Source organism: Mustelus asterias, chromosome 22, assembly GCF_964213995.1.
Source record: "Mustelus asterias chromosome 22, sMusAst1.hap1.1, whole genome shotgun sequence".
NCBI lineage: Eukaryota > Metazoa > Chordata > Chondrichthyes > Carcharhiniformes > Triakidae > Mustelus > Mustelus asterias.
This window is the reverse complement of record NC_135822.1, coordinates 74,288,801-74,303,495: the sequence shown is the minus strand read 5'-3', so window position 1 is coordinate 74,303,495 and position 14,695 is coordinate 74,288,801. Positions and strand designations below refer to the sequence as shown.

The 14,695-nt window shown below is 47.4% G+C and overlaps 1 protein-coding gene across 2 annotated transcripts in view; it reads right to left on the bottom strand.

Annotated features, from left to right (window-relative positions):
• LOC144510187 (F-box/WD repeat-containing protein 1A) overlaps nucleotides 1-14,498 on the bottom strand; it is a 44,486-nt gene extending 29,988 nt beyond the window's left edge. The window contains exons 1-3 of one of the 2 annotated variants that reach the window (XM_078239653.1): nucleotides 13,241-14,498; nucleotides 1,288-1,365; nucleotides 413-644 (exon numbers count right to left, since the gene is read on the bottom strand). In XM_078239653.1, coding sequence (XP_078095779.1) covers nucleotides 413-644; nucleotides 1,288-1,365; nucleotides 13,241-13,285 — 355 coding nt within the window. In that variant the 5' untranslated portion in view covers nucleotides 13,286-14,498. The remainder of the gene's footprint in view (nucleotides 1-412; nucleotides 645-1,287; nucleotides 1,366-13,240) is intronic. The other variant, XM_078239655.1, reaches the window with a different exon arrangement.
• Between the last annotated feature and the right edge of the window lie 197 nt (nucleotides 14,499-14,695).

The following is a 14,695-nucleotide window of genomic DNA, read 5'->3' as shown; positions in this document are numbered from 1 at the left end:
CCCCTCGTGAACGTCACCACCGACCTGGGGAAAAGCTTCCCACCGTTCACCCTATCTATGCCTTTCATAATTTTATACACCTCTATTAAGTCTCCCCTCCCCAGGTTTATTTGGTAGCACAAGCTTTCGAAGCGCTGTCCACTCACCTGATGAAGGAGCAGCGCTCCGAAAGCTCGTGCTACCAAATAAACCCGTTGGGACTTTAACCTGGTGTTGTGAGACCGGGGTTCAAATAGTTATATTTTAAAACACATTTCCTGGGGTTTTCCCCCCTCTGTAAGGAAGCAGGATTAATGGAGAACCCTCTAAAAGAGCCAGCACCATCCAGTCCACAATTCAATAACATTCTGAGCTCCCAGTGACGACGCTGGACCCCGTGGTCTCAGTACCCCCCCCTCCTCTCACTCCGTACCTGGGAGGACAGTGATAAAGTCCCTCTGCAGCATTGGTTTAAGGTAAGAGTTGATGTGACCGTGCTGATAGTGACACATCCGGGATATCAAGTTCTCGACAAATTCCACCTGATCAGTTTCCGTCCACTGGTCAAAGTATTTCACACACTGCTCTTTCTGTTTCTCATAACTCGTAGACGCAGCACGTTGCTTGGACAATATCATACTCGGCGTACCATTGCTGAGCTTAGTCTGCAAAGGAACAAGAAATCGGTTTTAACAGGAGAGAAACAGAGTTCAGATCAGCTGCAGCAATTTTTGTTTGTGTTCACAGCCGGCCCCACGCTGTACTAATCAACCCAAGGAAGGAGGAGAGAGTCGGAAGGGTGGGGAGTGACTAAAGAGTTTTCAATCCAGGTCCTTGCAGGAGAAGTGTTTAAAGTTCAGAAGACCGGATGGAGTTTACAGGGCTGGAGACACCGGTGGAGCAGGAGCACGAGAAGGGTGCAGTGAAGACACAAGAGGTTAGAGCTGCAGCAGCAGAGAGTTGGGCCACAGTGTGGCTGGAGGAGGTCGCAGTGAGGCTGGGCTCTGAGGAAGTGAGCTCAATGTGAAGGTGGCCACAGTTGGGAGGTTATTGTGATGGGGGTGGGACAGAGGGCAGGGCTAGCCAAAGGACACGTCGATGTTCAATTCCCCGATCTTGGGTGATGGTGGTTTTGCAGATTTCACCCAGACGGTGCTGTTAAAACCAGTGGGAACTCTACCCCCACCCCCAGTTTCCCCATTCTCAAACGTTGCTGAGTTTCTCTCGTGGTTTAACAAGGTTGGTGGTGACGGGAAATTCTCAAATGTTTCACCCGTTGAGAGTCGCAGCGTAGAGTTGGATCGTCACCTGGTTCAAAGTGTTCTTTTCCAATACAATTTTCTTGGGGGGTTCTGCCTCATTAAGATCATCGCGTCCAGATGCATTCTGGGGAAGGATAAGAGAAATTAAGTACACAGAGAAGAGAGAGGGGGTCAGAACCGGGAGGTTCACAAGGTCAATCTTTAAAAAAACCCAAAACAGCCAGAGGAGGGAGGACAAAAAGAGGTGAACGAAGCATCGAGGCAGAGTTAGGCGCATAAGGAATATACTGACGGTCACGGATTCTCCAGCGTAAACTCCAACGTTCACTCAAAACCATGGCATTCCACTCAACTTCATTTCAAACAGAAATACTTTGTTGAACTGTTTAGTTCAGACTTTCCTGTTGCCCCTCTCCCCTCCCCTCCAACACCCGCCCCCCCCTACCGTCAGCACAACCTGCTCTGACGGTGGACTATGTGAATACCTACATTTCGATAATGTTCTTCTAGAATGAACAAGATCACAGCACACAAGAACCCTCGGGCCCAGCCAGTCTGTACTGGTGTCCAGCCCCCCAAACAAACACACTAACCCACACTCTTTCCAGATCCCCGTATTCCTTCAGCATCTATCTAACACGCTCTTAAACATTTCCCTTCTCTCTCGCTCCAGGAATCACAATGCTCTATCTGTGAAAGAAAACCTGTTTTAATCTCCCCTATCCCTTTTAAACACCGCGATGGAGTCACCCCTGCTCTTCTCTGTTTGAATAAAAGTCACGAGAATTATTGAACCACTTGATTTGATTTGTCACCTGTATTAACATACAGTGAAAAGTATTGTTTTTCTTGCGTGCGATACAGACAAAACATACCGTTCATAGAGAAGGAAAGGAGAGAGTGCAGAATGTAGTGTTACAGTCATAGCAAGGGTGTAGAGAAAGATCAACTTATTGCAAGGTAGGTCCATTCAAAAGTCTGACAGCAGCAGGGAAGAGTAGACAGAGTCAATGGATGGATTGAACGTAGAACACAGAACAGTACAGCACAGTACAGGCCCTTCGGCCCACGATGTTGTGCTGAACCTTTTCCGAAACCAAGATCAAGCTATCCCACTCCCTATCATTCTGGTGTGCTCCATGTGCCTATCCAATAACCGCTTGAAAGTTCCTAAAGTGTCCGACTTCACTATCACAGCAGGCAGTCCACTCCACACCCCAACCACTCTCTGAGTAAAGAACCTACCTCATACATCCCTCCTATATATTCCACCATGAACCCTATAGTTATGCCCCCTAGTAACAGCTACATCCACCAGAAGAAATAGTCTTTGAACGTCCACTCTATCTATCCCCCTCATCATCTTATAAACCTCTATTAAGTCGCCTCTCAACCTCCTCCGCTCTAAAGAGAAAAGCCCTAGCTCCCTCAACCTTTCCTCATAAGACCTACCCTCCAAACCAGGCAGCATCCTGGTAAATCTCCTCTGCACTCTCTCCAATGCTTCCACATCCTTCTTAAAGTGAGGTGACCAGAACTGCACACAATATTCCAAATGTGGTCTCACCAAGGTCCTGTACAGTTGCAGCATAACCCCACGGCTCTTAAACTCAAACCTCCTGTTAATAAACGCTAACACACTATAGGCCTTCTTCACGGCTCTATCCACTTGAGTGGCAACCTTCAGAGATCTGTGGATATGAACCCCGAGATCTCTCTGTTCCTCCACATTCCTCAGAACCCTACCTTTGACCCTGTAATCCGCATTCAAATTTGTCCTACCAAAATGAATCACCTCACACTTATCAGGGTTAAACTCCATCTGCCATTTTTCGGCCCAGCTCTGCATCCTATCTATATCTCTTTGCAGCCTACAACAGCCCTCCACCTCATCCACTACTCCACCAATCTTGGTGTCATCCGCAAATTTACTGATCCACCCTTCAGCCACAAATAGCAGAGGACCCAGCACTGATCCCTGTGGTACACCGCTGGTAACTGGTCTCCAGTCTGAAAATTTTCCATCCACCACCACCCTCTGTGTTCTATGAGATAGCCAGTTACTTGTCCAATCGGCCAAATTTCCCTCTATCCCACACCTCCTTACTTTCTTCATGAGCCGACCATGGGGGACCTTATCAAACGCCTTACTAAAATCCATGTATATGACATCAACTGCTCTACCTTCATCTACACACTTAGTTACCTCCTCAAAGAATTAAATCAAATTTGTGAGGCACATCTTGCCCTTCACGAATCCGTGTTGACTATCCCGGATTAAGCTGCATCTTTCTAAATGGTCGTAAATCCTATCCCTCAGGACCTTTTCCATTAACTTACCGACCACCGAAGTAAGACTAACCGGCCTATAATTACCAGGGTCATTCCTATTTCCTTTCTTAAACAGAGGAACAACATTCGACATTCTCCAGTCCTCTGGCACCATCCCTGTGGACAGTGAGGACCCAAAGATCAAAGCCAAAGGCTCTGCAATCTCATCCCTTGCCTCCCAAAGAATCCTAGGATATATCTCCTCTGGCCCAGGGGACTTATCGACCTTCAGGTTTTTCAAAATTGCTAATACATCTTCCCTCAGAACATCTGCTTCCTCCAGCCTATCAGCCTGTATCACACTCTCATCCTCAAAAACATGGCCCCTCTCCTTGGTGAACACTGAAGAAAAGTATTCATTCATCGCCTCTCCTATCTCTTCTGACTGAATGCACAAGTTCCCACTACTGTCCTTGCCTGGCCCTAACCTCACCCTGGTCATTCTTTTATTCCTCACATAAGAGTAAAAAGCCTTGGGGTTTTCCTTGATCCGACCCGCCAAGGACTTCTCATGCCCCCTCCGAGCTCTCCTAAGCCCTTTTTTGGCTCATTCCTTGCTAACTTGTAACCCTCAATGGACCCAACTGAACCTTGTTTTCTCATCCTTACATACGCTTCCTTCTTCCTCTTGACAAGACATTCAACCTCTTTTGTGAACCATGGTTCCCTCACTCGGCCATTTCCTCCCTGCCTGACAGGGACATACCTATCAACGACATGCAGTATTTGTTCCTTGAACAAGCTCCACTTTTCATTTGTGTCTTTCCCCGACAGTTTCTGTTCCCATCTTGTGCTCCCTAATTCTTGCCTAATCGCATCATAATTACCCCTCCCCCAATTCTAAACCTTGCCCTGCCGTACGGCCCTATCCCTCTCCATTGCAATAACGAAAGACACCGAATTATGGTCACTATCTCCAAAGTGCTCTCCCACAACCAAATCTAACACTTGGCCCGGTTCATTACCCAGTACCAAATCCAATGTGGCCCCACCTCTTGTCGGCCTATCCACATATTGTGTCAGGAAACCCTCCTGCACACACTGTACAAAAACTGCCCCATCCGAACTATTCGACCTATAAAGGTTCCAATCAATATTTGGAAAGTTAAAGTCACCCATGACAACTACCCTGTGACCTCCACACCTATCCATAATCTGCTTAGCAATTTCTTCCTCCACACCAATATTACTATTTGGGGGCCTATAGAAAACTCCTAACAACGTGACCGCTCCTTTCCTATTTCTAACTTCAGCCCATATTACCTCAGTGTGCAGATCCCCCTCTTCATTGGGCTTCATTCACGATCCTTTGTAGTTCCTTGCCGTCTTGGACAGACGGCAAGCTGTGATACACCCAGAAAGAATACTTTCTGTGGTGCATCTGTAAAGATTGGTGAGAGTTGTAACAGACATGCCAAATGTCCTTAGTCTTCTGAGGAAGTAGAGGCGTTGGTGGGCTTTCTTAACTATAGTGTCGGCATGGGGGGACCAGGACAGGTTGTTGGTGATCTGGACACATAAAAACCTGAAGCTCTCGACCCTTTCTATTTCGTCCCCATTGATATAGACAGGGACATGTTCTCCTTTACGCTTCCTGAAGTCGGTGACAATCTCCTTCGTTTTGTTGACAATGAGGGAGAGATTATTGTTGCTACACCAGTTCACCAGATTCTCTCATTCCTGTACTCTGTCTCATCATTGTTTGAGATTCGTCCCACAACAATGGTGACGTCAGCAAACTTGAAAATCGAGTTGGAGAGGAATTTGGCCGCACAGTCATAGGTGTATAAGGAGTATAGTAGGGAGCTGAAAACACAGCCTTGTGGGGCACCGGTGTTGAGGATGATTGTGGAGGAGGTGTTGTTGCCTATCCTTAGGTGATTGTGGTCTGTGAGTTTGGAAGTTCAGGATCCAGTTGCAGAGGGAGGTGCCGAGGCCCAGGCCACGGAGTTTGGAGATGAGTTTTGTGGGAATAATAGTGTTGAAGGCTGAGCTGTAGACAATAAATAGGAGTCTGACACAGGTGTCCTTGTTATCCAGGTGTTCCAGGGTTGAGTGCAGGGCCAGGGAAATGGCGTCTGCTGTGGACCTGTTGCGGCGGTCGGCAAACTGTAGTGGATCCAGGTAGTCCAGGAGGCTGGAATTGATTCGTGCCATGACTAACCTTTTGAAGCACTTCATAATGATGGATGTCAGAGACCCTGAACGATAGTCATTAAGGCTGCCTGGCTTTTCTTAGGTACCGGGATGATGGTCGTCTTCTTGAAGCAGGTAAAGACCTCAGATTGATGTAGAGAGAGGTTGAGGATGTCTGCGAATACCTCTGCCAGCTGATCCGCGCAGGATCTGAGTGCACGTCCGGGTACCCCATCCGGGCCAGTCGCTTTACATGGGATGGCTTTTGAGAAAGCTGCTCTGACATCTGCAATGGTGACCTCGGATACAGGTTTGTCCGTGGCTTCCAGGGAGGAGGGCATGCTCTCGCTGATCTCTTGCTCAAAATGGGCATAGAATGCATTGAGGGAGGGGTGCGTTGGAGCCGGCGATTTTACCTGTCTTCATCTTATAGCCTGTTATGTCTTGCAGACCTTACCACATAGTCTCCGTATTTGCGTTTACTCAATCTGGCAATGTTTTAATGATGCCGTTTTTTCCCTGACCTATCCCACAACAGGGAGAAAACTGTCGTAAGGAGAACATTCATCCCCACAAACTCTGCTCTTCCATTCAATTAGATTTTGGTTTATCTGTACATCAGCTCAATATGAGAACGTTAGATTTTCCTGGAATGGTCAGTACAGGTGGTGGCTATTTTATCCAGCATGTCCGTGCGGCTCTTCAGAATTGCTGTCCAATCTTTTGTTCTTTGCCCATCGACCAACAAATTTCTTCTTGTTGTGAGGTTAGTATTCTTACGGGTAGCACAGTGGTTAGCACTGCTGCCTCACAGCTCCAGGGACCCAGGTTCGATTCCCGGCTTGGGTCACTGTCTGTGCGGAGTCTGCACGTTCTCCCCGTGTCTGCGTGGGTTTCCCCCGGGTGCTCCAGTTTCCTCCCACAGTCTGAAAGACGTGCTGGTTAGGGTGCATTGACCTGAACAGGCGCCGGAGTGTGTTGACTAGGGGAATTTCACAGTAACTTCATTGCAGTGTTAATGTAAGCCTTACTTGTGACTAATAAATAAACTTTACTTTACTTCAAGTTAAATTTCAATGACTCTGCCCCTCATGTCCCACTCAGGCCAATTTGCGTACCTCATTGTTTCCCACCTTCTTCAGTTTAAGCTCCTGTGCATAACAGATCTGCAGCTTAAAGAGTTCCAAGTACACCCAGACCACTGCATTCCACTATCCACTGGATCGACCAATCACCAACTTAACAAAAACAGAAAATGCTGGAAAATCTCAGCAGGTCTGACAGCAACCGTGGGGGGAGAATAGAGTCAAAGTTTGGAGTCTGGATGACCCTTCCGTTAGAGCTCTTTAATCACCAACTTAAACCAAGTAGCACAGGACTCCACAAGTTTCCTCAATTCCTTCCCAGGGCAAACATCAGAGTTCACAACCTCAGGTCCCTGTTCAGGGCAGGGTAGAATCTATCACTTTCATTAATACAGCACCTTGTGTTCAGGAGAGGCTGTGCAGGTATTTTACAAGCCCAGATACTTAACAAGCCCATTCCGATTGGCGGATACATTCCTCGCTCGCACTTACACTGGAAATGTGAATCTCTGTAGAGATTACCTTTAGACATCTGAAAGCTCTCTTTCCGCCAACAAAGTACTCTCTGTTGTATAGTGATGGCTGCAGGAAACTAGGCAGCCAATTTGTGCATAGCTAGATCCCAAACGCACTGACGTGAAAATGATAAGATAATCTGTTTTAGCAATGTCAATTGATGGAAAAATATTAACCAGGGCACTGGGAGAACTCCCCTGCTCTTCTTCCAGTAATATCGTGGGATCTTTCACATCAGAGTTCCACCTCATTGTCAATGAGTTCACAGGTTGGGTGAAACCAGAAGTTTTGCTACAACTCCTGCTCTGGGCAGTGTAGGCGAAAAGAACTGACTGGGACAGAGGGGGAAAACCTCAGGAAATGTGTTTTAAAAAAAATCAAACCATTTGAACCCCGGTCCAACTGCGGCCATCAGAGGGTGGAGTCAAACAGCTCCAAGGGGACTGTTAGCAACAGGTTTCAGCACAGCCAGGGAAAATTAACTCCGCAACAGAGACAGCAATGAGGAAATGAAATTTCAACTGAGAGACAGAGAGTGAAACATGTGGTTTCTATTGGCCAAGTGACAAAGGAATATTTCCGTGCTGCAGATTGGCTTTGGGAACGCCTGCCTAGAACTTACTGTACAGCTCAGGACGCTTACAACTTGTGTTTTGCAGTCGTTTGGGCAGTGCAGGAGACGTGGCAGATAATATGAGCACAGCAAACTCCCACAAACAACAACACGACAATGAAGTGGTTCAGTGAGGTTCAGTGATCTGTATCGACTGGGACACTGGGGGATCTCCCCTGCTCTTCTGCAACAAGCATCATGGATTTTTAAAAATATATATCCAACTGACGGAATACTCAGGACATTGCTTTAATGTCGGCTACAAACACTGTCAGTCCTACACAGGTAGTCATGATGTGGAGATGCCGGCGTTGGACTGGGGTAAACACAGTAAGAAGTCTCACAACACCAGGTTAAAGTCCAACAGGTTTATTTGGTAGCAAAAGCCACTAGCTTTCGAAACAGGCTGTCCCTTCGTCAGGTGGGTGGGAGTTCTTGAGAACTGACTGATACTCGGACCCTGAGGAGAGAGTCAACAGGGTAGGGCAGTATTCCCCGGGGCTAAGAAGCTGAAGAGATGGGATGATGGAAACAGATGGAGTAGATGGAGAGAAATTGTTTCCACTGGTTGGGGAGTCTAGGGTTAAATCGAGTGTTAAATTCAGAAAGTGGGAGAGTCGAAGTTTCAAACTCGTTCCAACAAATTTTAAATCTGTAGCTGAAGAGATGTGAGCAAATGTGGAATGAGGTCACAGAACAAGCACAATTTCACTGACTGCTGGAACAGGCTAGATGGGCTGAGTGGCCTCCTCCTGCATGCTATGTTCCAGTATGAATTTGGACCTGATATCTTAACATTTAGATTCACAATTAGCAGTGCTGCCACCAAGCCACTTCTCACACCGCACTATCACCAACAGGACAAATCAGCTCACTGTTTGAACAAGGAATGGGAGTGATCCCTTGTTAAAATATCCTTTATGTTCACAGTACTGACCACAGGTTGGCACGGAGGGTTTGGACCACCTACACAAGAGGGGGACGACAAAAGGGCAATACAGAGATGGATTTTTATGGCAATGTGGGTGAAAGACAAGTTGCATATTTCTCATAGCTAACAGACTGGTTTGGTGTATCGTGGACGCAGTCTGCAATCATTGAAGGGAGATATGACCAGTGATGGGGCTGCCGTGGTAGAAAGATCAGCTAAGAGGGTAACTGTTCTCTCTCACTGCTCTGATCTTTCTCAAGAAACAATTCTGAGGTGAATTTACGGATTTGTACAAAACACTGAAATTCAGTTAAGAATATTCAATACAAAATGGCTTTAGATTTTCACAATAATCATCAGACAACTCTCTCCTCCTCCCTCAACAGTATGTACATTTAGAAAATAACACGGACATATTATCTCAATGCTTTTTACAAAGTCTAACACACCGGGTGTAAACCTATCCAAAAATCCATTTTGAACCTGGACCTTAAAACAAAGCAATCTGTTAAGTTCCCCAATCATCAAATAATTGGTTTCTAAGTGACGAGATGGAGTTTGGTCTACCAATGCTTGCATCAATTTTGTCCTCTGTTGGTGTGTTTGATATTCTAGCTTTGGATTTGCAAAGCCACACAGTCAGTGTACAATTTGCTGCCACTTAGACATTGCAACCCTCACCTCAGTGAAGCCAGAAACCCCAGAAAACTGCTTCCAAGACGGGATTCAGCAGGAAACATTGACAATATATTCTCGCAAGGATGAAGAAAACGTGACCTTCTGTCGGGCGGCATTGTTAAAGGAATCAGCCATCAGATTGATGCAGCCATTGCAAAGACCCAGCTGATTATCAGAGCTCAAATCTCCCTTGCAAAACCGAGAGAGAGCTGCAGCGTTGGAGCAGCAAGATGCCAGTCTGATGTCAAAGATCCCATTGCCAGATTCGGAGAGGAGCGAATATCACCCCTTATCCTGGTCCAATATTCATCCATCACCAATGTTACCACAACATAAACCAACAGGCCACTGTGGGAGCATGCTGTGCATAAATTTACTACTTCAATTCCCCAAATTAAAACTGCGATCACACTTGGAAAAGTTATGAATTGTGGATGGATATTTATGGGGAGTTTTAAGAGGCACTGCAATCACAGCTACAGCATTTGATTAGGTTATCACATGTGTTAGTGTACAGTGAAAAGTATTGTTTCTTGCACGCTCTACAAAGCATACCGTTCATAGAGAAGGAAAGGAGGAGGTGCAGAGGGTGTTACAGTCATAGCTAGGGTGTAGAGAAAGATCAACTTAATGCAAGGTAGGTCCATTCAAAAGTCTGACAGCAGCAGGGAAGAAGCTGTTCTTGAGTCAGTTGGTACGTGACCTCAGACTTTTGTATCTTTTTCCCGACGGAAGAAGGTGGAAGAGAGAATGTCCGTGGTGCGTGGGGTCCTTGATTATGCTGGCTGCTTTGCCGAGGCAGCGGGAAATGTAGACAGAGTCAATGGATGGGAGGCTGGTTTGCGTGATGGTTTGGGCTACATTCACGACCTTTTGCAGTTTCTTGTGGTCACGGGAAACAAAACATAGGAACTTGAAGCAGATTCATTAGAAAGAGTTAAATTCACAACTGCTGTCTGTGAATTTAAGACAGTAAAATCCCAACACTGAAGGATTCAGCCAAGGATGGTACATCTGGTAAGGGACGCCTCACAGGTCGTGACTTGTCACCTGGAATTCTCCATCCTACTGCTGCTTTGCAACGTAATTCCCTCCCTCTCCCCAAGTGATAAACACCAATGCTCCAGTTAAAGAGGGTGACAGAAGGGGAGAGAACAAACATGAGACAGTGTCTCCTGTGGCAGTGGGTGGGAGAAACGGGCCTCAGCATGGTTTGCCAGTCCTGATGTGGGAACGAGAAGGTTCATGACAATCTGCTGCATTTTACAATAAGTCACTTTCCAATCACTGATTTGGAGAGGCAGAGACAAGGTCTCTGGAGTAGATGGAATCCCAGTTGAAATTCCGGAGCCCAGCGGCTGTACAATCTCAATTCCCTCACCTGGGAAAAGGAGTGTGTGTCAGAGCATCTCAGGGATGTTGAGATCGTGACTAGATTCGAATAAGGGGTGGCACGGTAGCACAGTGGTTAGCACTGCTGCTTCACAGCTCCAGGGACCTGGGTTCGATTCCCGGCTCGGGTCACTGTCTGTGTTGAGTTTGCACATTCTCCTCGTGTCTGCGTGGGTTTTCTCCGGGTGCTCCGGTTTCCTCCCACAGTCCAAAGATGTGCGGGTTAGGTTGATTGGCCATGCTAAAATTGCCCTTAGTGTCCTGAGATGTGTATGTTAGAGGGGATTAGTGGGTAAATATGTAGGGATATGGGGGTAGGGCCTGGGTGGGATTGTGGTCGGTGCAGACTCGATGGGCCAAATGGCCTCTTTCTGTACTGTAGGGATTCTATGATGAAGGGAGACAGGTCAGAGTGTACTAAACACAGGAGGAGTCTCCCGCTGTCCGCTATGGGTCAGATCATTGCGAGGATCCTCCTCAGTTGCCTCTCCCCAGTGGCTGGGGAGGTCCCGGCTGAGTCTGAGTCTGGCCTTTGCCCAAAGAGAGGTGGTAGCACAGGCCCAGTCTTCACTGAGCCGCAATCCCAGGAAATACAAAGAGCCAACCGCTAAACACAGCCTCTCTGACCTCACCAAAGCCTCTGGCTCGGTGAAGAGTGAATGGTTACGGAGGAACCGCCTCAAATGTGACCATCACTCTCACAAACTGGTCACCATCCTCTGACAACTCCACCACCATGTGCAAGCTGTGACCTCCTGGCTCATTCAGAGGGGTGTACGAGTAAATGGGACTGATGAAGACCACCAGGGAAATGTGGACCATTCGCTGTATTTTGGGAATGTCCTCTTGATGAAGACAGGCACAGGCAACTAAGTTCATCATCACCCCCAACTTGCCAGATCAGTCTTCAGCCGACAAGAGAAAAAGAATATTTGAGGACCAGGGTGTCAAACCTGAGATAAAGATCATGCTTTACCGAATGGCAACAAGCCCCCCTCACTCCTGTATAACTCTGACAACTAACAGCAGACGTCTCAGAGCGCTGGAGAAGCACCACTTGCAGAGCCTTCACAAGATCTTCCAAATCCTGTGCATCCAACAGCAGCGCTCCCTCTCTCAAGACAACATGGCCGGCATCAAGGTGCAAATCACTCCAAATGTATCATGATTGTACGCCTGACATCAGACTCCTGAAGTAACTGTTCCACTGGGAACTCAGTTGGGGCAGGAGACTCCCACAAATGAAGTGGATAAACCTCAGGGAGGTCCTCAAAGCATCCCTGATGGTGTCAAACATACTCACTGACTCATGGGAGTCTCGAGTTTTGTGGCTGGCCAAAATGGAAGATTCATTTTGGAAGGTGCCGAACAGAGAGAGGTTTTGTCGGAGCACAGTGCTGAGGGCGAGGTGTCGGGGCACAGTGCCCAGACCTCCAGAACGGTTCATTTACCAAGCCCTTGAAGCATCACCTACCCCACACGTGGCAGAGTCTTCTAACCATCATACACTGGACTCCGAACCCAGCGCAGTTGAAGCAAGTCAAACTCAACCCCAAAAGACTGCCAAAGACGACGACAAGAATCCACTTTCTGCTCATGGATTTGGAGAACAGAGAGAGAGATGGTCCATCCCACCCAAAGCTTTTTTGCAAAACAGTCGTGACTGTTTCTGAGCCAAGAACAAGTTAAAATTCACTTTTGTTCCCTCCCTGTTGACTTGGCTGAACACAGTAAGAAGTCTCACAACACCAGGTTAAAGTCCAACAGGTTTATTTGGTAGCACTAGCTTTCGGAGCCTCAAGCTCCTTCTTCAGATGAGTGAGGACTTGTGTTCACAAACAGGGTACGTAAAGACGCAAATTCAATTTTAAATTGGATTGTCTGCCCTGTCACTAATCTGTCTCCTGTGTCCTCCTGAAATCGGTTCTTATTCTCCTCACGAGTTTGGTGTCATCTGAAAATACTGAAATTATGTCCTGTGTACCTCAGTCAGTCCATGTAATTAACATGCATCAAAAACACACAGTGGTCCTCATACTGACCCCTGGAAAGCTCCTCTGTACACTGGCCACCGATCTAAAAACAAGTGTTCACCGTGACTCCCTTTCTGTCCTTAGACTGATTTCTTACCCAGCTGCCCCTGTATTTTTAATTTTTCAGACAAATCTGTTATGTGGTACTTTGTCAAACACCTTTTGAAAATCCACAGACACATCACCCACTCAGTGCTCACCAAGCCTCTCTGTTACTGCATCAGAGCACTCAATTGTTACAAGCAAATCAGAGAACATTGAGAGAGCTTAAATCTGCAACTTACCATGTACTCCACTATCTTGTCATGTAGGATGGAGTCAGAGTCCATTATTCAGAAGCTCAGAAAGAGCAAGGGAGAGAAAGTTGGTTGCCCTCTTGAATGTAACTCCTTCTGCAAACAGGAGGAAGAGGAGGCGGCCACCGCCTCTCCTTCATCAACAAAACCTCTTCCCAGTCTCTCCTTCAGCTCCAAATGGGCAGCTTTCAAATTAAATGAACAGTGAGAAGCAGACCCTGCTGGGATTGAGCTTGGGGTATAGCCTCCTGTTTTCCCCCCCTCCCTTCCTTCCTTTCCTGTCACTCCTTCAGCTTCATTGGGAAATATCCTGAGATCAGCCTCTGGGGTTAAATCTCTGGATTCTCTGTCCCCTCTCTGTGTTTGCTCCTCTCTTTCTCTCTCTCTATATCTGTCTCTCTCTCTATCTGTCTGTTCCTCTCTTTTTCTCTCTCTCTGTCTGTTCCTCTCTCTCTCTATCTGTCCTCTCTCTCTCTGTCTGATCCTGTCTCTCTCTATCTGTCTGTTCCTCTCTCTCTATCTGTCTGTTCCTCTCTCTCTGTATCTGTCCTCTCTCTCTCTGTCTGATCCTGTCTCTCTCTATCTGCCTGTTCCTCTCTCTCTATCTGTCTGTTCCTCTCTCTCTCTCTGTATCTGTCCTCTCTCTCTGTCTGATCCTGTCTCTCTCTATCTGTCTGTTCCTCTCTCTCTCTCTCTGATCCTGTCTCTCTCTCTATCTGTCTGTCCTCTCTCTATCTGTCTATCCTGTCTCTCTCTATCTGTCTGTCTCTCTCTCTCTCTATCTGTCTGATCCTGTCTCTCTCTCTATCTGTCCTCTCTCTCTGATCCTGCCTCTATCTGTCCTCTCTCTCTCTGATCCTGTCTCTCTCTATCTGTCCTCTCTCTATCTGTCCTCTCTCTATCTGTCCTCTCTCTATCTGTCCTCTCTCTATCTGTCCTCTCTCTATCTGTCTCTCTCTGTCTGATCCTCTCTCTATCTCTCTCTCTCTGTCTGATCCTCTCTCTATCTCTCTCTCTCTCTGTGCTGCACTGAAGGCCTTCAGCTCCCCCCCCCCCCCCCTGCTGTATTTTCACTCAGAGGCTGCTGTCTGTGTGTCTGCTGCTCTTGTCCCCCTCTGTCTCTCTGGGTCTATTCTCTCTCTCACTGTGGGTCTCTCTCTCTCACTGTGGGTCTCTCTCTCTCTGGGTATCACTCTCACTATCCCTCTCTCCCTCTCTCTCTCAGTGACTTTTCACCCTGAGCTCTGAGACACATCCGGGAACCGCCGGAGCATCATGGGAAATCTCAACATTAAAAATAAATCCATAAACCCCCCCCCCCCCCCGCGGGCCCGGGACACAGACACCCCCCACCCCCCCCCTCACACTGTACCCCCCAAACCCCCACCCCCAGCACCGGGTAACACCGGCACACGGCAACCTCTCACCCTTCACCCCCTGACC